Source organism: Triturus cristatus, chromosome 1_2, assembly GCF_964204655.1.
Source record: "Triturus cristatus chromosome 1_2, aTriCri1.1, whole genome shotgun sequence".
In the NCBI taxonomy this organism is placed as follows: domain Eukaryota; kingdom Metazoa; phylum Chordata; class Amphibia; order Caudata; family Salamandridae; genus Triturus; species Triturus cristatus.
In genome coordinates this window covers 976,387,958-976,403,843 of record NC_140580.1, presented here as the reverse complement: position 1 = coordinate 976,403,843, position 15,886 = coordinate 976,387,958, and the positions used below count along the sequence as shown (strand labels likewise).

General features: G+C 50.0%; 1 protein-coding gene across 3 annotated transcripts in view; it reads right to left on the bottom strand.

Moving 5' to 3' along the window:
• Window positions 1–15,886, bottom strand: part of NSMF (NMDA receptor synaptonuclear signaling and neuronal migration factor) — a 180,516-nt gene that overhangs the window by 41,163 nt on the left and 123,467 nt on the right. For all 3 annotated transcript variants that reach the window (XM_085610618.1, XM_085610601.1, XM_085610609.1), the window contains one exon: window positions 3,222–3,305. In XM_085610618.1, coding sequence (XP_085466744.1) covers window positions 3,222–3,305 — 84 coding nt within the window. The remainder of the gene's footprint in view (window positions 1–3,221; window positions 3,306–15,886) is intronic.

Sequence of the window (15,886 nt, the reverse complement as noted above, 5' to 3'; positions counted from 1 at the left end):
TCATCTTTACTAAATCAAACCCTGGCAGCTTCCTGCATTCACAGTTCGAACAGCCCTATACAGTATTAAGCACCTCTATTATCTACTGGCCTTGTCTGGGCAAGCCGTGAATTGCAATGGAACAGTGTTGTTCTTTACAGTATTGTCACCCATAGACCGAGCCTGGATAGGCGTCTCCTTAAGGCAAGAAAATACCGCAGTTCAACACCTCATGGTGAAACAGGCCAAAACATGACCTGGACGGGGAGCACTGTAGCGCCAAAGCGCTTCGAGGGTCCAGCATCTTTACATCATTTCCGAGCTACGTGCTAGCGAGGCCTGTGTGCTGCCTATGGGGGAAATGGAGTACTAAACCTGAAGGTCCCGCAAGAGGGAACTGATGTATGGGCGTCAGTCTTCTTTCTCGGGTGCACTCTATCGTCTCTAACCATGAACATCCATGCAAAGGCTTATAACAGAGGAACACGGCTCCTAATTTGATAATGCAGCTGCACAGATTGCTGATTCTCGATGAATTGGATGCCGGATCAATTCTCAACAGCCCTAGCGTGAAAATGTCAGAAATCTACTCCTATGGATTGACGCGTATGTTAGAAATACATTTCAGACTCCGATGGAATTCATACAGATTTCCAGAACTCACACACAGAATCGTTTATGCATATGAAAATCCAACATGTGTTCATCTCGAGGTGCAGATGAGAAACACAAAAATGCATTTGAACTTAGAAATAGTGTTTCTGTGTAAATATTTTTTGCCCTCGAGCAACCTCTTCCCCAATACCACAATTTCTTTGGGGGGGGGGGGGGGCTTATTCCCGGTCCCATCGGAAAATGTGTTAGCACCAGCCCTTGCCAGGAGTAAGTCTAAAAGTGTATTTGGGTTGGAAACTATCAGCAAACAGCTTGTAGATGCACACAAGCATGAATTTGCAGGTATTCACCAACCTTTACAGATGTACACATGCCTACAGACGCGCAGACCTGCTGTGGCAGAATGCTGACGTAGACATTCCCGCAGACTGAATTGCATTTGCATGAGAAATATCCCACTACATCCGATTATATGAATTAGGAGCAGGATTGGGACCTCGCAAAGACGGTGCACGGATGTTTTAAATAGATGCACAAATAGTTCTCAGAATTGTAGCATTACATGGTAAATTGGACACTGAAGTGTTGCCCTCTAAGGAAGCACTGGCGTAACGAAACTTGAGGGGGCCTCCCTGCAAGGCAGGTGGAGGGGCCCCCTCCGAGCTCAATCAGGAGCTCTGCAGCCAGAGTGCTGTGTTGAGGGGGGCCCCTGGAGCTTGGGGCCCCCCGCACCGCGGGTGCTGCGGGGGCCTGCGTTAGTACTTCCTCAATTATGTCTTCAGTTGGTGCCTTCCGCCCGCTCTTGTGAATGGGGATATCAGGGAAACCCCTCAGAGAGTATTCAGGGCCATATACTGGTAAATATCAACAAGCTAATGGCTAAGGCACTCTAGCTCTGCCACTCAAGCCCCAGGATTCCAAGGTCCGTCTCACTTGTAGGAATAGGCACAAACTGAGTCCTCTCATATCAATATAGTCGAATGGAAAACAAACCGATACACCTTAGCCATGCCTTTACCAGCTGTGCTCCTTGAAGTTAACTTTCAATGTGAGGGAGTGATGCCAGGATTACACACTGTCCATGAGTGCAGTCCATGTACTCAGAGCATGCAGAACCGAAGGCGGCTGCCATCTACCATGTGTGCATTGAATTGAGCCCCTACAACTGACACATTGGTTTCCGGGACCTGTCCTAAAAGACATAGGATATTGTGGATTAAATGAAACTCTTTATTCAGTGCCACAATGTTCTAGGTACAAGTTCTAACACTACTTAGGCTTTCCTCACCCCCAAACCATCCCATTTAGTGTTTTACTGGTACTACAACAGCCTGCTCTCAGCTTCAGTAACCCACTTCTCATGCCAGCTCCAGCAATGTACGTGTCACCCAGTTTCCCTCAATGGCCATCCTGGGGTACCGAAGGCCCTTACCATATAGAGATGTAGACAAGAGCGCACCCACATCATGTACAGGGCCTGCCAATCATAAAATGGCTCAAGAGTCCTACAGACATTCTACAAAGTAACTTACCTACATACCTAGTCAGAACGACAGTGACTAAGCTGGGAAAGGCTGAACACAAAGAAATGCTGCCCATGTGCTCAGCCCCGACACTGGCGTGCTAGTTACTAGGGCTAGCTGTAGACACCGATGGTTATCGGATCTCCTTCCGGCATTCTTTTATTTACTAAGACATGAGATGGGATAATCAGTAAAATTATTCAGAAGGTCCAGGGAGAGATTCTTGGGTATAATGACAGTGATCGAAAGACAGCAGACTTAGAGACTGAGCAGGGTCTGTATATTACATGAGGTAGGTGGATTGATAAACTCGATGGGCTTGGTGCTTGGCCATTATCTCTGTATTGATGGCAGAAATGCTCTTCAATTGAAATGAAGATATGGAACTACCCCACACACTAAATACGGATACCACACACACTAACTGGGCTGGACGGGGAACCAAAAGCAGGCCTGGCAATTTTCTCAGACCAGCCCCTGGGAAGCACTGCCTGGCCCTGGAAACGCTTGCTTGCTGCTTTTGTTACTGGGGGCGGATATTGCAGCACCACTGCACAACCGGTCCCTAGTAACAAAACCTCCCCCCACTGGTGCAAACAGGCCCCCACCCTTCCAGCCTCTCGGGGAAACGCACAGGGCCTGTTACAGCCAGTCTGGCCCTGCACACTAACACACTTCCAAAACAGGTAAACACAATACAGACGCTCAACTCACACAACCAGAACTTAGGATTTTTGCCTCACCTGCTACACAGACAATTGCTATAGACTTCTCACGTAAAACAGAAAGCAGGCTGCGGTGCATCAAAGGCAGAGTGTAACCACACACAAGGTATTTGCGCAGATATCTTCCATACCCAACCCCTAGCTCTTCCCGTGTTTTACCCCAGTTCACGTGGCATATTCACTACCAGGACCCATAGGGTTTACAACTTGTGTATCCAGCAACTATTGTACTCATGATTAATTGTGGGGGATATTGGATACTGTAATAAGCAATCTCATGGATTGAATGATTTATTTGATATATATTACAATAAACCTGAAAATGCCAATAAAAATATGTTACAAAAAAAAAAAAAAAGGTATTTGCGCAGATACTCACATAGAGGATGGGGATGATGGAAGGGTCGTCCGTGCGGATAATAGTTGGAATGTACTCAGCTTTGGGAACCTTGGAAGAAATAAGCTGTGGAAAGGCAAAGAGTAGTGTGAGCAGAGCGTCTGTGTGGGGCAAACTGCGCTTCTTGTTCGTCACGCATTCACTAACTCTCATACTTCCTATGATGTACATTCATTAACAGACTGTCCTGCACAACGGTTTTGTTATACACATCGTTATCCATGCTATAAAATATCTGTTAACACATTGTGCTATAGCATAGTGCTTACTGTATGTCAACCAGCATAATCTGTTGACCTTCCTTCCCAAAATCGTACAAAACACACCAACCGGCAGAGATCACTACAGGAAGGTTATTGATAGGTTATTGCTATTTGAAAAGTAAAATGTCTGCCAGTGTGTTGCTAATGCCTTGCCTCTTGGGGCTGCTAATTCTGCCCCATTCATTTTGTGCATTCTTATTTTAGTGCCAAGAGTACCTCCCTGGTTAGTCAGTCTGTCAGTCTATCATAACTTTATTCGATTGTATATATCTTAAAAGTAAAAACAATAAAAATAGGTTAAAAGTTATAAAAGCATTGAATTGCAACATTCCATGTCTGAGAACCAACTGCAAAACATACATCACCCCCATTCACTAGCTGTAGAAAACATTGTGCAGGTCTATATTGTTTGAAGCTACATCGTTTCAGCAAGGGAAATACAATTTAGAATACAAATAATTAAATGTACAAAACAAAAGAAAACAAAGTGCAATAGTGTCTGATCAGAGGAATAGTCACAGGAGCAAACACCTATATTAGAGCCACTATACTAACCCAAAGGGAAACATAGCGGAGAGCTTATCACTCCGGTTCGGAAACAAGTTAAAATGTCTCTCTCTCAGGACTATTCCACCTTCAATGAATATGGTTCGGTGTCTAGGGTTGTCGTCAGCAGGTAATAGTGCATTACAGATGGTTTTCCTAATTCTGCGTCCTCCCTAACCATACACCTGTAATCTATAACAATTGCTTCACATATGGTTTATCTTTTCTTAAAATTTTAGCAGTCTCAACAAAGAGGTTAGACATCCCTAAGGCCACCATGGTGGTTTTAACATATGAGATTCATGATATACTCAACCCCTTATCGCAACTTAAGTTGTCACTGATAACAAGGCGATCGATTAAAACTTTTATGGACCATATTGAGAGCCACAGTAATAAGGGAGTCATTTTAATGAGGTCATTTATATATGGAAAACCAAGCCCTCATGACAAATAAAGCTTGTGTAAGATGCAGAAGGCATAAAAGGCGGCAAAGACAACAATTCTCTTCCATCTGAACAGAATGTGTCTTGGCGTAACACCGGCTCCATATACGGCTACCAGTACACACCGCCTTATATATATTTTTAATAAAGAAGCCAGCGGCTGGGGGGGCGTGGCCAGGCGCCGTACGAAATGGCCGCCTGATTCCAGAGCTCCGCCGGGACCGTAGGTGTCCTCTCCTATCCGTCATCGATCCGAGCTGTGGGGCTGGCCAGTGAATGCCCCCCGGCTCCCCCCAGGCCCAGCGATCCAGCGGAGCGCTTTTGCGGACCCCGAGGACCCACGGACGGCTCGGCGCGGCAGCCGCGACTGGCGGCGGCGGCCGAGTGCCTCGCTCCCGGAGCTGCGGTGCCGCTCCTTGTGCTACCTGGAGCCCCGGCTTCGGCCTGACGCGCGGGGCGCGCGGAGGGGCGCCACCGAGGGACGGCGCCGTTCACCTGCGGAGCCGAGGGGCCGCTGGCCTCCAACTGCCTGCCAACGTCCTGTGAATGCCCCTGCAGCCTTGGGGGGCCGGACATAGAGGAGTGGTGTGCGGCAGCAAGGACCCTACTTTATGGCACTTATACGGGTGGCGCCAGGATCCCGGAGGTGGGCCGGCCGTCTTCCAGACTGCTGTCGCAGGGGCGAGGAAAGGAGACCAGCCGGGGCTGCTGCTGTGGGGTGACCTGTGTGGCCCGCCAGCTTGGGGCCCTTGTTCGCGGCCGTTGGTGCGGCCTGGACGATTTAGAACCGGCGGCGGGAGGCGGCTGAGGTCGCGGACCCCATAGCGGACGCGCAAGGCTCATTTGGGGACCCCCCGCCCTGAGCTTCGACCAGGGGAGTGCCGGCGGTGCCAGGGTTGAGCCCGGACTACAAGTGGGCGACCGGAGCTGTCGCGGCCCCCTGCGGGCGCTTCCGTGCGAGGGAGGAAGGAGGGACGCTGTCCCCAGAGGTACCGGCGGCACCATGCGACCTAAAGGGGGAGCCGCGACCCAGTCCAACAAGCTGGACAACTACACGGTGGCCAAACCAGCGGCGCAGCCTGGAGGGACGGCGAAGGAGGCGGCGGGCCAGGCGGAACCCTCCCTGACGTCCATAATGGCCGCAATTCAAACCCTGGGCACCAACCTGGAGACGAAAATGGATAAGATCACAATAGAGGTTAACTTGCTCCGGGCTGACTTGGGGACCACCACCGACCGCTCTAAAACCAATGCAGCTGACATCGCAACCCTGCAGGAATCCGAGAAGCGGCTCGCCGGGAGGGTCAACGAACTCGTGCACCAGCATAGGCTGATGGCCTTGCGGCTCGATGAGCAGGAAGGCCGGGCCCGGAGAAGTAATATCCGTGTGGTAGGTGTGGCGGAAGGACTTGAAGGGGACTGTATGGAGCTCTTTATTGAGGATTTGATCCTTCAACACCTCAAACCCAAGAGACTATCTAAGCTGTTCACTGTCGAGCGGGCGCACAGGGCCCCGATCCCCAAACCTAAACCAGGGGCCTTCCCGCGAACAATCATAGCCAAAATATTGAACTACCGAGACCGCGATGCAATTCTCCAGGCTGCTAGACAACACGGTGATTTGAAGTACGAGGGCGCCACGGTTCGCTTCTTCCCGGACTTCACGCTCCAGGTTCAGCAGGAGAGATGCTCCTTTCAGGGGGTGAAGGCGGCGCTACGAGACCGCGGGATTCGGTACATGATGTTCTTTCCCGCCAAATTGAAGGTCATAGCTGGCGGCAAATCCCATTTCTTCACCTCGCCTGCGGCGGTGCAGGAGTGGCTGGACTCGGAGGTTACTTTGGGGGCCCCCCGGCGAGATGGTGCACAGTGGAGAGGCGCAGGGCACTCCTCCCCGGGGTCAGCGACGGGGCGAGTGGACGGAGGAGAGCAGAGCCAGCGGTCTTGGCGGTCAAGATCGAATAGTCCTCGCTGGGACACACCAAGAGACGACGCAGCGAGATGAGTCACGAACGCTCGACTGAGAAGCCATCGGACAGTAAAGTATTAAAGTTGTTGTCTGTGAGACTGGCTTGCTCCATGAGGTGCTTAGACTGCATGCCCGCGGTTGCTGAGCCGGGCTCCCTATGTAGCAGATATACTGTGGGCCTGGGGGCTGAGTAAACTGGGCACCACGGGCGGGCGGCCAGGATGGGGCTGGCCCACGAACTTCCCACGTAGAGTTCCTCGGTGGGCTCTCACCGGGGTAGGGTTGGGCGACAGGCGCTCTGCTAATTGGGGCGGTGGGTAGTTTGGAGCCCACGGAGCAGGGGGCAGGGAGGGGGGGGGTTTGTTGTGCAAGGGGGGGTAGGGATGTTGAGGATTGTTGAGGTTGGGGGGGAGGGGGGAGTGTGAGGGTTGTCAGGTCCCGGACCGCGGGTGTTGAGTGCTCTCGTGGGGTGGGGATCAGGGAGGGGCGGGGAGTTGGGGTTCATTTATGGTCACACGAACTATGTCATCACTTCGTCAGCCGGAACACTGGGGTGGTGGGACGAGGCACCCTGCGGAGCAAGGGCTATGGATAGCCGATGGGAGAAGAGCCTAAAAGTCCTCAGCTGGAATGTCAACGGGTTAGGGGACAGGCTTAAGCGCACTATAGTCCTGCAATTCCTCAAGCGGCACCAGCCGGACGTGGTGCTATTGCAAGAAACTCATTTGATGGGTAATGTCTGTCAGGCCCTCAATAGGTATGGCTACACGTTGGCGGCGCACTCTGGCTTTACCTCTGGTTCAAGGGGAGTGGGGATTCTCCTGCGGCGCTCACTGCCCTTCCATATAGACCTTATCAAAACTGACCCGCAGGGCCGCTTCACGGCGGTTTCTGGACGGTGGGAGGGCCGTACACTTACCCTACTCTCTATATACATCCCGCCTGGCCTACAGGCCCGGGCCTTCGCGGATCTGGGTGCGTTGCTCCTTTCCCTTCCCGGAGGTCAGTTGATGGTGGGTGGGGACTTTAACGCCGTGGTGTCAGGAACCCGAGATAGGCAACCCCCCCCCGCGACCTCCCCCGAGGGCAGGGGTGGTTGGCGGAATTTCTTGAGAACTTCGGACTTACAGACGTTTGGCGCCTGCTCCACCCTACGGACACCCAATTTACCTTCTTCTCGGGGTCGCATCACTCATTCTCCCGATTAGATTATATCCTTACCCTTCTGCAACATGATATGACAGTCCGGGAGACAGAGCTTCTGCCTAGAGGTATTTCCGACCACTCACCGGTCCGTACACACATCGTATTTGGTAATCACCGGGAGGGAGGTATAGTACCCGTGAACGCTTGGCAATTAAAACATGAGGACACCAGGAAACATGTGTCCGACTCCATCTCCCAGTACTTTGATGAGAATGTGGGCTCTGTAGACTCCCCGGTCACCTTATGGGAGGCATTTAAACCCGTGATTAGAGGGGAGGCGCTCTCGGTCATATCGGCCAGGCGACGGGAGCTGCGCCTGCAGGTTACTACGATCGAGGCGGAATTGGAGGTTCTGGAAGGGGAGGCGACGGAGGGTGGGGATCGGGAAGTTAGGCACAAACTGCAGTTGAAGGCGGCGGAATATAGGGCTCTGGTTACCCAGGAGGCTCAGACAGTGGCTCAGCACAAGCTAGGCAGGATATATGACCATGGCGATAAAGCCGGGAAATTGATAGCCTGGCTGGAGAAAAAACAACAGGCCAGTAAGGTGGTGCCTGAAATACGTACCGAGTCTGGGAATGTAGTGACAGAACCCCGGGGAATAGTGGACCAATTTGCGAGACACTTCCAGCGGGTCTATCGGAGTGAGTCCGACCGGCCGGAGGAGGACTCCAGGGTCCTCTTAACTGATATTCGCTTGCCCTCCCTCTCGGAAGAAGATCGTGAGGCTATGGATAGCCCGATCACCGAGGCCGAACTGCAGCGTGCAATAGGGGAACTTCGCCCTGGAAAGGCTCTCGGACCCAATGGCCTCCCGATAGAGCTCTACAAACTCTGGCCTGACGTCACTAGCAAATACTTGAAACTCATGTTCGAACGAAGCAAGGAGATGGGGGTCCTGCCCCGTGATCAGCGCATCGCGACTATAGTGGCACTCCCTAAAGAGGGGAGACCCAAAGACTCCTGTGCCTCCTACAGGCCAATTTCGCTCCTCAACGCGGAGCCCAAAATATTGGCAAAGACGCTGGCCAACAGGCTCCAGGCAGTGCTTCCTTCGTTGGTCCATCCGGACCAATCAGGTTTCATGCCCCATCGTAACACGGCCCTCAACATTAGACGGTTGCACGGCGTTCTGGGGCAGCGCCACAGACTGCAGGAAGACGCAGTGGTGGTCTCCCTAGACGCCACAATGGCCTTCGACACCTTAGAGTGGCCATACATGTTCGCAGTCCTGCACAAATTTGGATTTGGACCTCAATTCATAGCTTGGGTGCGTCTATTATACACCGAACCCCTCGCGCAGGTACTGGTTAACAACAAGTTGTCCGAGGTGTTCACGCTTGCAAGAGGGACTAGGCAGGGCTGCCCCCTCTCTTCCCTTCTCTTCGCCCTCTCCCTGGAGCCGCTCGCGGCCTGGATAAGGCAGGACGTAGATCTAAAAGGTATAGCATGGACGGAGGGGTGGGAGGACAGAATATCCCTCTACGCCGACGACATTCTCTTGTACCTTTGCAGGCCGCGCAAGTCGCTCATTGTGGCACTCGACATATTTGCTAGTTTCGGGCGTAACTCTGGCTTCCGGATCAATTGGGCCAAATCACATCTTTATGTCTTGCGGGGCAACCCCCCGAGGCTTCCTGATACGTGCCCTATCAGAGTGGCGGAGGACGGTTTCCGGTACTTGGGAATATTCATCACGACTGACAAGACCCTGTTGTACGAGCACAACCTCAGGCTACCGTTGGTTCGGCTGCAGAGGGAGGCCAAGGCCTGGCAGCGCCTGCCACTGTCTTTGTTGGGCCGGGCAGCCTTATTTAAGATGCTGGGGTTGCCACGGTTCCTCTATGCGCTACAAAACTATCCCGACTTAGTCCCCAACGCCTATTTTGCGGCGATAGAGGCTGCGCTGCGGGACCTCCTCTGGGCAGGGTCGCCCCGAATCTCGTTGACTAAACTCACACTGGGGTGGTACGACGGCGGTATTGCCCTCCCTGACATTCGTAAATATTACTGGGCGGCTCATCTCACAGCGATCAATCACGGGACATACGGCGACGGGAACGACCCAGCCTTCGGTATGGACAGGTGGCTGCTTCCCGGAGGGAACTATGAGAGAGCACTCTACTCCAAACGAGGTACACCTAATCTCACTGGCCCTACACTTCACTCGGTACAGGTCTGGCACATTGCTCAGAGGAAGCTCGGATGGGCGGGAGTCCTAACGCTAGCCACGCCACTCTGGGCGTCTGAAAAACTGGGCAATCTTGGACGCACCAAGGGCTTCCGGAACTGGGACTTGATCGGGATCTCCCAAATCAGAGACATCTGGGGCCCCACGGGGATCCGCACGTTCGCCCAACTGCAAGACACATATGAGCTGGCACACACTGAATACTTTAGATACCTGCAGGTGCGGCACTCCCTACAGGCCAATATTCCACCGGAAACTAAGCCACCGCAAACCTCCCCGCTGGAAGATAGGTTACTGGATGGGCATCTCCCAGAACACGCCATATCCCTCACATACAAAAAACTAATTAACAACCCCCCTGATCTGCTTCTGCCCCTTAGAGAAAAGTGGGTCGCTGACGGGTTGGATATAGACGACGAGGAATGGCTCTATGCTTTAGCCTCCCCCAGGGAGGTCGCGATATCTGCCCGACTGCGCCTGATCCAACTCAAGCTTTTACATAGAATCTATATCTCCTGTACTAGGCTACACAAAATGGGTAGGGCGGACACAGTACTTTGTAGAAGGGGATGTGGGGGTACGGGTACCTTCTTCCACGTGTTGTGGGACTGCCCTAAGATTCAACGTTATTGGAGAAGGGTGGTACAGTGTATGGAGGAGGTATGGGAGGTGGAAATTCGCCCGGAGGCCAAGAGGTGTCTCCTTAACATATGGGAGCCAACGGACCTGCCACCGAAGGGAAGGCTCTGGGTGACGCTTGGTCAAATGGTGGCGAAAAGGAACATTGCCAGACTCTGGGGAAGCCCTACTCCACCAAAACTGTCGGACTGGCACGGCGACATGGACTGGTGCATGCTGCGAGAAAAGACTGTATATATAGCAAGAGGGTGCCCCCGGAAGTGTGGGGAAGTATGGTCCAAATGGAATGACTTCAGGGGGGGCATTTGCGAGCCGCCTGCCGTCGAGCAGGATGGCGCAGGGGCTATATAGGACTCCCAACGATTTTGTTGCTCCTGGGGCTGGAAAGTGGGTGCCGCGGTCGCCCATGGGTACGGAGTATTTATGCTGTTCGAGTGGTGACTGGCTTTAGGGGAGTTGGGAGGGGGGGGGAGTAGTTGATCGTTAGGCGCCCGGCGCCATTGTGGTGTTCTCCGCTTGTTTATGGCTGTACACAGAGAAAATGAGTCCTGCATTATCCTTCTCTAACCGGTGATACGCTTGCACCTTCTATCGCCGCCGTACCCCCGGGTTGACGGCACTGGGCTGTGTTGGATACGACAAAGTGCATGTATACAACTATGCGGCCGGCCCGAGGGGTTGTAGGCCAAAGCTGTGTATTGGGAAGCATAACAATAAAGGTCTTTCAAAAAAAAAAAAAAAAAGAAGCCAGCGGCTTACTTCCAATAGCCTTTGGGAGATTAAGCAGAGCACCCACCGATTGTCTACGCTCTGACATCCAGCAGACAAATTAGAACTCCAACTTTGATGGTTCAAAGATGATCCCCAGATACGCAAATTGTGAAACCTTCTCCAACTTGTTTCCATCTCTGGCGAAGGTTCGCAAAGCAGAACTTTCCTTATACCAAAGCACTGTGTAACTTTATTACCAAACCAAAGTGCAAGTACTACTGGGTAGCATTGCAGGAAGGTCCTTGTTGTGGGTCTATATCTAACCTATCCTTTGTTGGACATGGCCCTTCTTAGAGGATTTTCCTAAATCTTTTTGCTTTTTCCTCCTGGTTTTTGCTGATTCTTTTTTCGTGGCCTTAGGACTCTGGGCACTTTTGCAGTGTGAAAACGTGTGCGCCCTTCCTACACACTCTAGGAAGGGGTGCTTACCTGATTGGTTTAGGTGCTGTACCTGTGAGTAAACTGTAATGCTGTATACCACATGTTCAGGGCAGGTACTGAACTGGCTACTAGTGGGCCGCAGCATTGATTGTGCCACTCACAAGAATAGGCTTTCAAACATGTCTCAAGCCTGCCATTGCAGGCCTGTGTATGCGCATTTGCACTTATGCTCAGATTGGCCTTTCTAAATCATTGGCCAATGCTGAGGGTGCCTCTAACTAACACTAGAGCAGCCCTAGGGTGTGCCGTAGGGGGTGGAGCAAGTGATAGGTGAACGACAGGGCAGGTACACATGTGTGTTGCCTACCCAAGCAGTGAAGAACCCCCATGTGTGTTTTCACGACACATGAGGTCTGCTCTACCCACCATATCTTAACATGAGGAAATGGTTAAGATTACTTTAAGCTGCAGTGTTGGCTTGCAGTGGAGCAGCCTCATGTTGTTTACGATCACTGGATTCACAATTCATAGTAGTGCCTCATTCTCCCTCGTGCGTTACTACTGAGCTTGTGATTGTGTGTGTGGGACCGGACTGTCTGATATGGCTCATATCATCGCGCACCAAATGATGTGCCTCATTCCAAGGAGTTATGCCAAACCAGACTGTGGGTTGATTGTAACCGGATTGTCTTGTGCAACTCGTATCATTGTGCACCAGACGTTGTGACTCATTACAGGGAGGTACGGCGAACCCGACTGTGGGTTGATTGTCATCAGATTTTCTGGTGTGACTTGTATCATCGCGCACCAGACGATGTGCCTCATTCCAGTGATGTACGACGAACCCAACCTTTGGTTCATTGTGACCAAATAGTCTGGTGTGACTCATTACATTGCGCACCAGATGTTGTGCCTTATTTCGAGAGAGGTACGGAGAGCCTGACTCGTGGTCCATTGTGACCTTATTGTCTGGTGCGATACGGATCAATGCCCACCAGACGTTGTGGATCAGTTCCCGTGGTGTGCGGGGACAGCTGCACCCTCCCATTCACCTAGTGTTCCATCTTGCCCTCAGTGGGGTGAATCAATTGCCCTCTCCTCATTTGGCTTGACGACTTCGTGTTGCCAGGTAGTATCGCCTGGATCCCGCCCGGGTGGTGGGAGTAACTGGGCTGAAGAACACTTCTGACAGCGATCGGAAGCGGTCGAGAGACAGTGTGACCCCACTGTAGGTTCACAGAACTAGGCTGGTCCGGAAGGCGAATCGAGGGACCTCTTGAATGAACTGGGACAGTTTCTAGCCCGTTTCTGCTCTGCTTACTGTGGGTGAACTTCCCAAGTGGTGCCCAACCCCCCATTTGTCGTCTGTTGCCTGGTTACCCTAATAGTTACATCAGCCTTCTCCTCTGGGCCCCTGACTAAGTGTGACTCCGGCCTTAAACCAGTGTAGTAAGGGGTGGATGTTCTTGACTCTAACCTGTGGGCAGATTAGTGGGGGTAACTGAGAGATGTGGGAGGGATTGTGCCCCAGGATCTAAATTCATATTATCAACTGACCTGCCGGATATCATTTGCACAGCATTACGGTACCGAGTGGGTGTGTGCGCGAGTGTGCTTCCTATGGACTTGCTGATATCCTTTGCACTGTGTAACAGTGCTTTGTGAGTGTGCTGCATGAGAACAGGCAGTTGATAGTTGCACTGCGGAGCGGTGTGGTTTTACTGGTTTGTTTCATTACCTAACAAATACTCCATTTTCACATTGGTTTTGCCTGTGCGGCTTTGCCCATGGTGCTGCTGAAAAGTGTTATAAATTCCTGTGTGAACACATTCCTGATATCGTTGTGACCTAGGGTGCACCCAAGAAATGTGTAGATTTGGATTGTGTTATTTGCCAGGGTTGGCCCAGGTCTGACAAAGTATTGCACCGCATAAGGGTGCTGGGGCAAAATAGGACATTTCCCAAGTGTGCATATTGCTGATGTAATTTTAACACTGTTTGGTCTAGTACTGCTAGCAATATTACCAAGTGTTATTTATGCCCACTGATACATGAGGTTCACGTTGTGTTAATTAATTAATGTGAGTTGAATCAAATCTTTATTTACATACACCACATGTGAAGTCTATTTTGTGACGTTCAGTGTATTTATTGTGTGAGAGTTCCGTGCCAATGCTTTACACATTGCCTCTGTGATAAGCCTGACTGCTCAGTGCCAAGCTACCCAAGGGTGAGCGCAGGTTATACAGTGAGTGTAATCACCTAACCCTGACAGAAGTGGTAGGTTCTGCCTGGCTTGGGCACCGCCTCAGCCAACCAGAAAATACCAGTTCTAACGCCTTATAATAAATAAATCCAGTAATCAGCTGTACTCAATAAGATACTGATTACAGAAACTGAACTGTTTCAGATAGAATGCATCTATTACCAAACTTTGTAAATGAATATGAGTAGTGTACACAGTGGCCTTCTCTCAGCTATCATGTAGCAGGCATCTCCTAACACGGTATTACATGAACGTCCTGTAGGATGCATCCTTTATCAAAATATACTACGTTAAGATATGTAATGTAAAAAATGGCTTCCTTTGAGCTTTCTTATACGATGCATCCACTAACAGACAGCATTATATGAATATACGTAGTGTACCATACCGCATTTCAGCTGTTTTACATGATGCATCAATGTAGACAGGGCATTATAGTAAGATTTTTCACCTGTCACACAGGACGCAACCACTAACAGAAAGCAATAAATAAAGGTATGTTGCGTACAGCATTGCAGCCGCTCAGCTGCATTCACTACCATTTTCGACTTCAAGGAGGCATTCATTGTTTTCTGAATTCTGAGGCTCATTGGTTTGTGGTTGATTGAGAATTGTGGCAGGCAGACAGGTGATTAGATGAGCATTTAGAAGAAGGTAAGATTACATGTGAAGTCTTGACAGACAGCTTTTTAAAGAAAAACAATGTTCCAAAATGACTGTTTACAAACGTGATTTGAAGGGATGTTGGGAGCAATGAAGACAAGAATTTTCAATGCAATAGGACTCGCATTTTAGAAACTGTGACCTATTGGTATTGTTAATGACAATGCCTTTTTATTATTGCAGATTTTTTCAACCCATAGGTAAAAGGCATTGGCATTTAAAATTCCAATAGCTAAAAATCTCGCAATTGTGAGACCTATTACATTGCAAATGCTTGTTTTCTTTTCACTGATGGGCGGGGCTGTGTTTGTTGCACACAACTTTATACATCAAAATGCACCTTTGGTTTTACGTGTTTGCATTTTCGTCAGGAAACACGTTTAACGGTAACAGGAATTCTGTTAAAGATAAAAAACTTTAAACAAATAAACATATTTTCATGTTCACACCTTCAAAATTAAACAAATGTGTCTGCAATGCAGAAAATAGCCCTTTAAGGCCTTTTAAGATTCTGGAATAGTTACCGAAAAATGTAAGTTCTTGCTGTCTCAAACTTGAATTCATAAAACTATTATATTTTTGGGCTGTGTGTAATTTTTATTATGGGAGGGTAATCTTGTGTAGACCACGATCATTGAGCTAAAAATATCTTACAAAATTTCTTGTTTTACTTCCTCACTGCTTTTTATCACGTTAGAGTTTGTTGGAACGGAGATCTCTTGTGGGACTAGTGAAACTGGAAGTGCACGGTCTCTTACAGTGTTAGCCAGGCGCTTTTTTGGGTGTCTTGGCGTTGGATGGACAAACCTTGTTGCTGATATCTCACAAGCTTTTGTAAATAAATGTTTAACCCCTCGTATCTTTGTCTCATGACTGAATGGACCCTAACTAGTAGCAAGAAAAACAGGAAATAATTTTTACTTGTAAACATATGGTAAAAATGGGGCTCTGGAGATAAAAACTATTGTGACAGTCCCAATTTTCACACAGGTGCCCATCCTCATGTACCACCTATAAAACCAGTAGTTTGACTATGCGAAGAAAAAACTACGCAGCTTTGTCCACCTTTAATTTCACGTTAATAGAGTCCACGCCCATTTCTGTAGATGTGCCGTGTCTAAAAAAAGTCCACGGCCGCTATTAAAGTGAAAGCGCGGAATGCAGCACTTTTACCAAAAAAAGCATGTTTTTTTTTTAAAAGTGCCCCGTGAAAGTGTGCATGGCGTGCTGAATGTTGCAGGAAAGCATATAGTTCCTGCAGGAGGAGAAACGCATTAAAGAAAATAGTGCTTATAGAATAAAATAA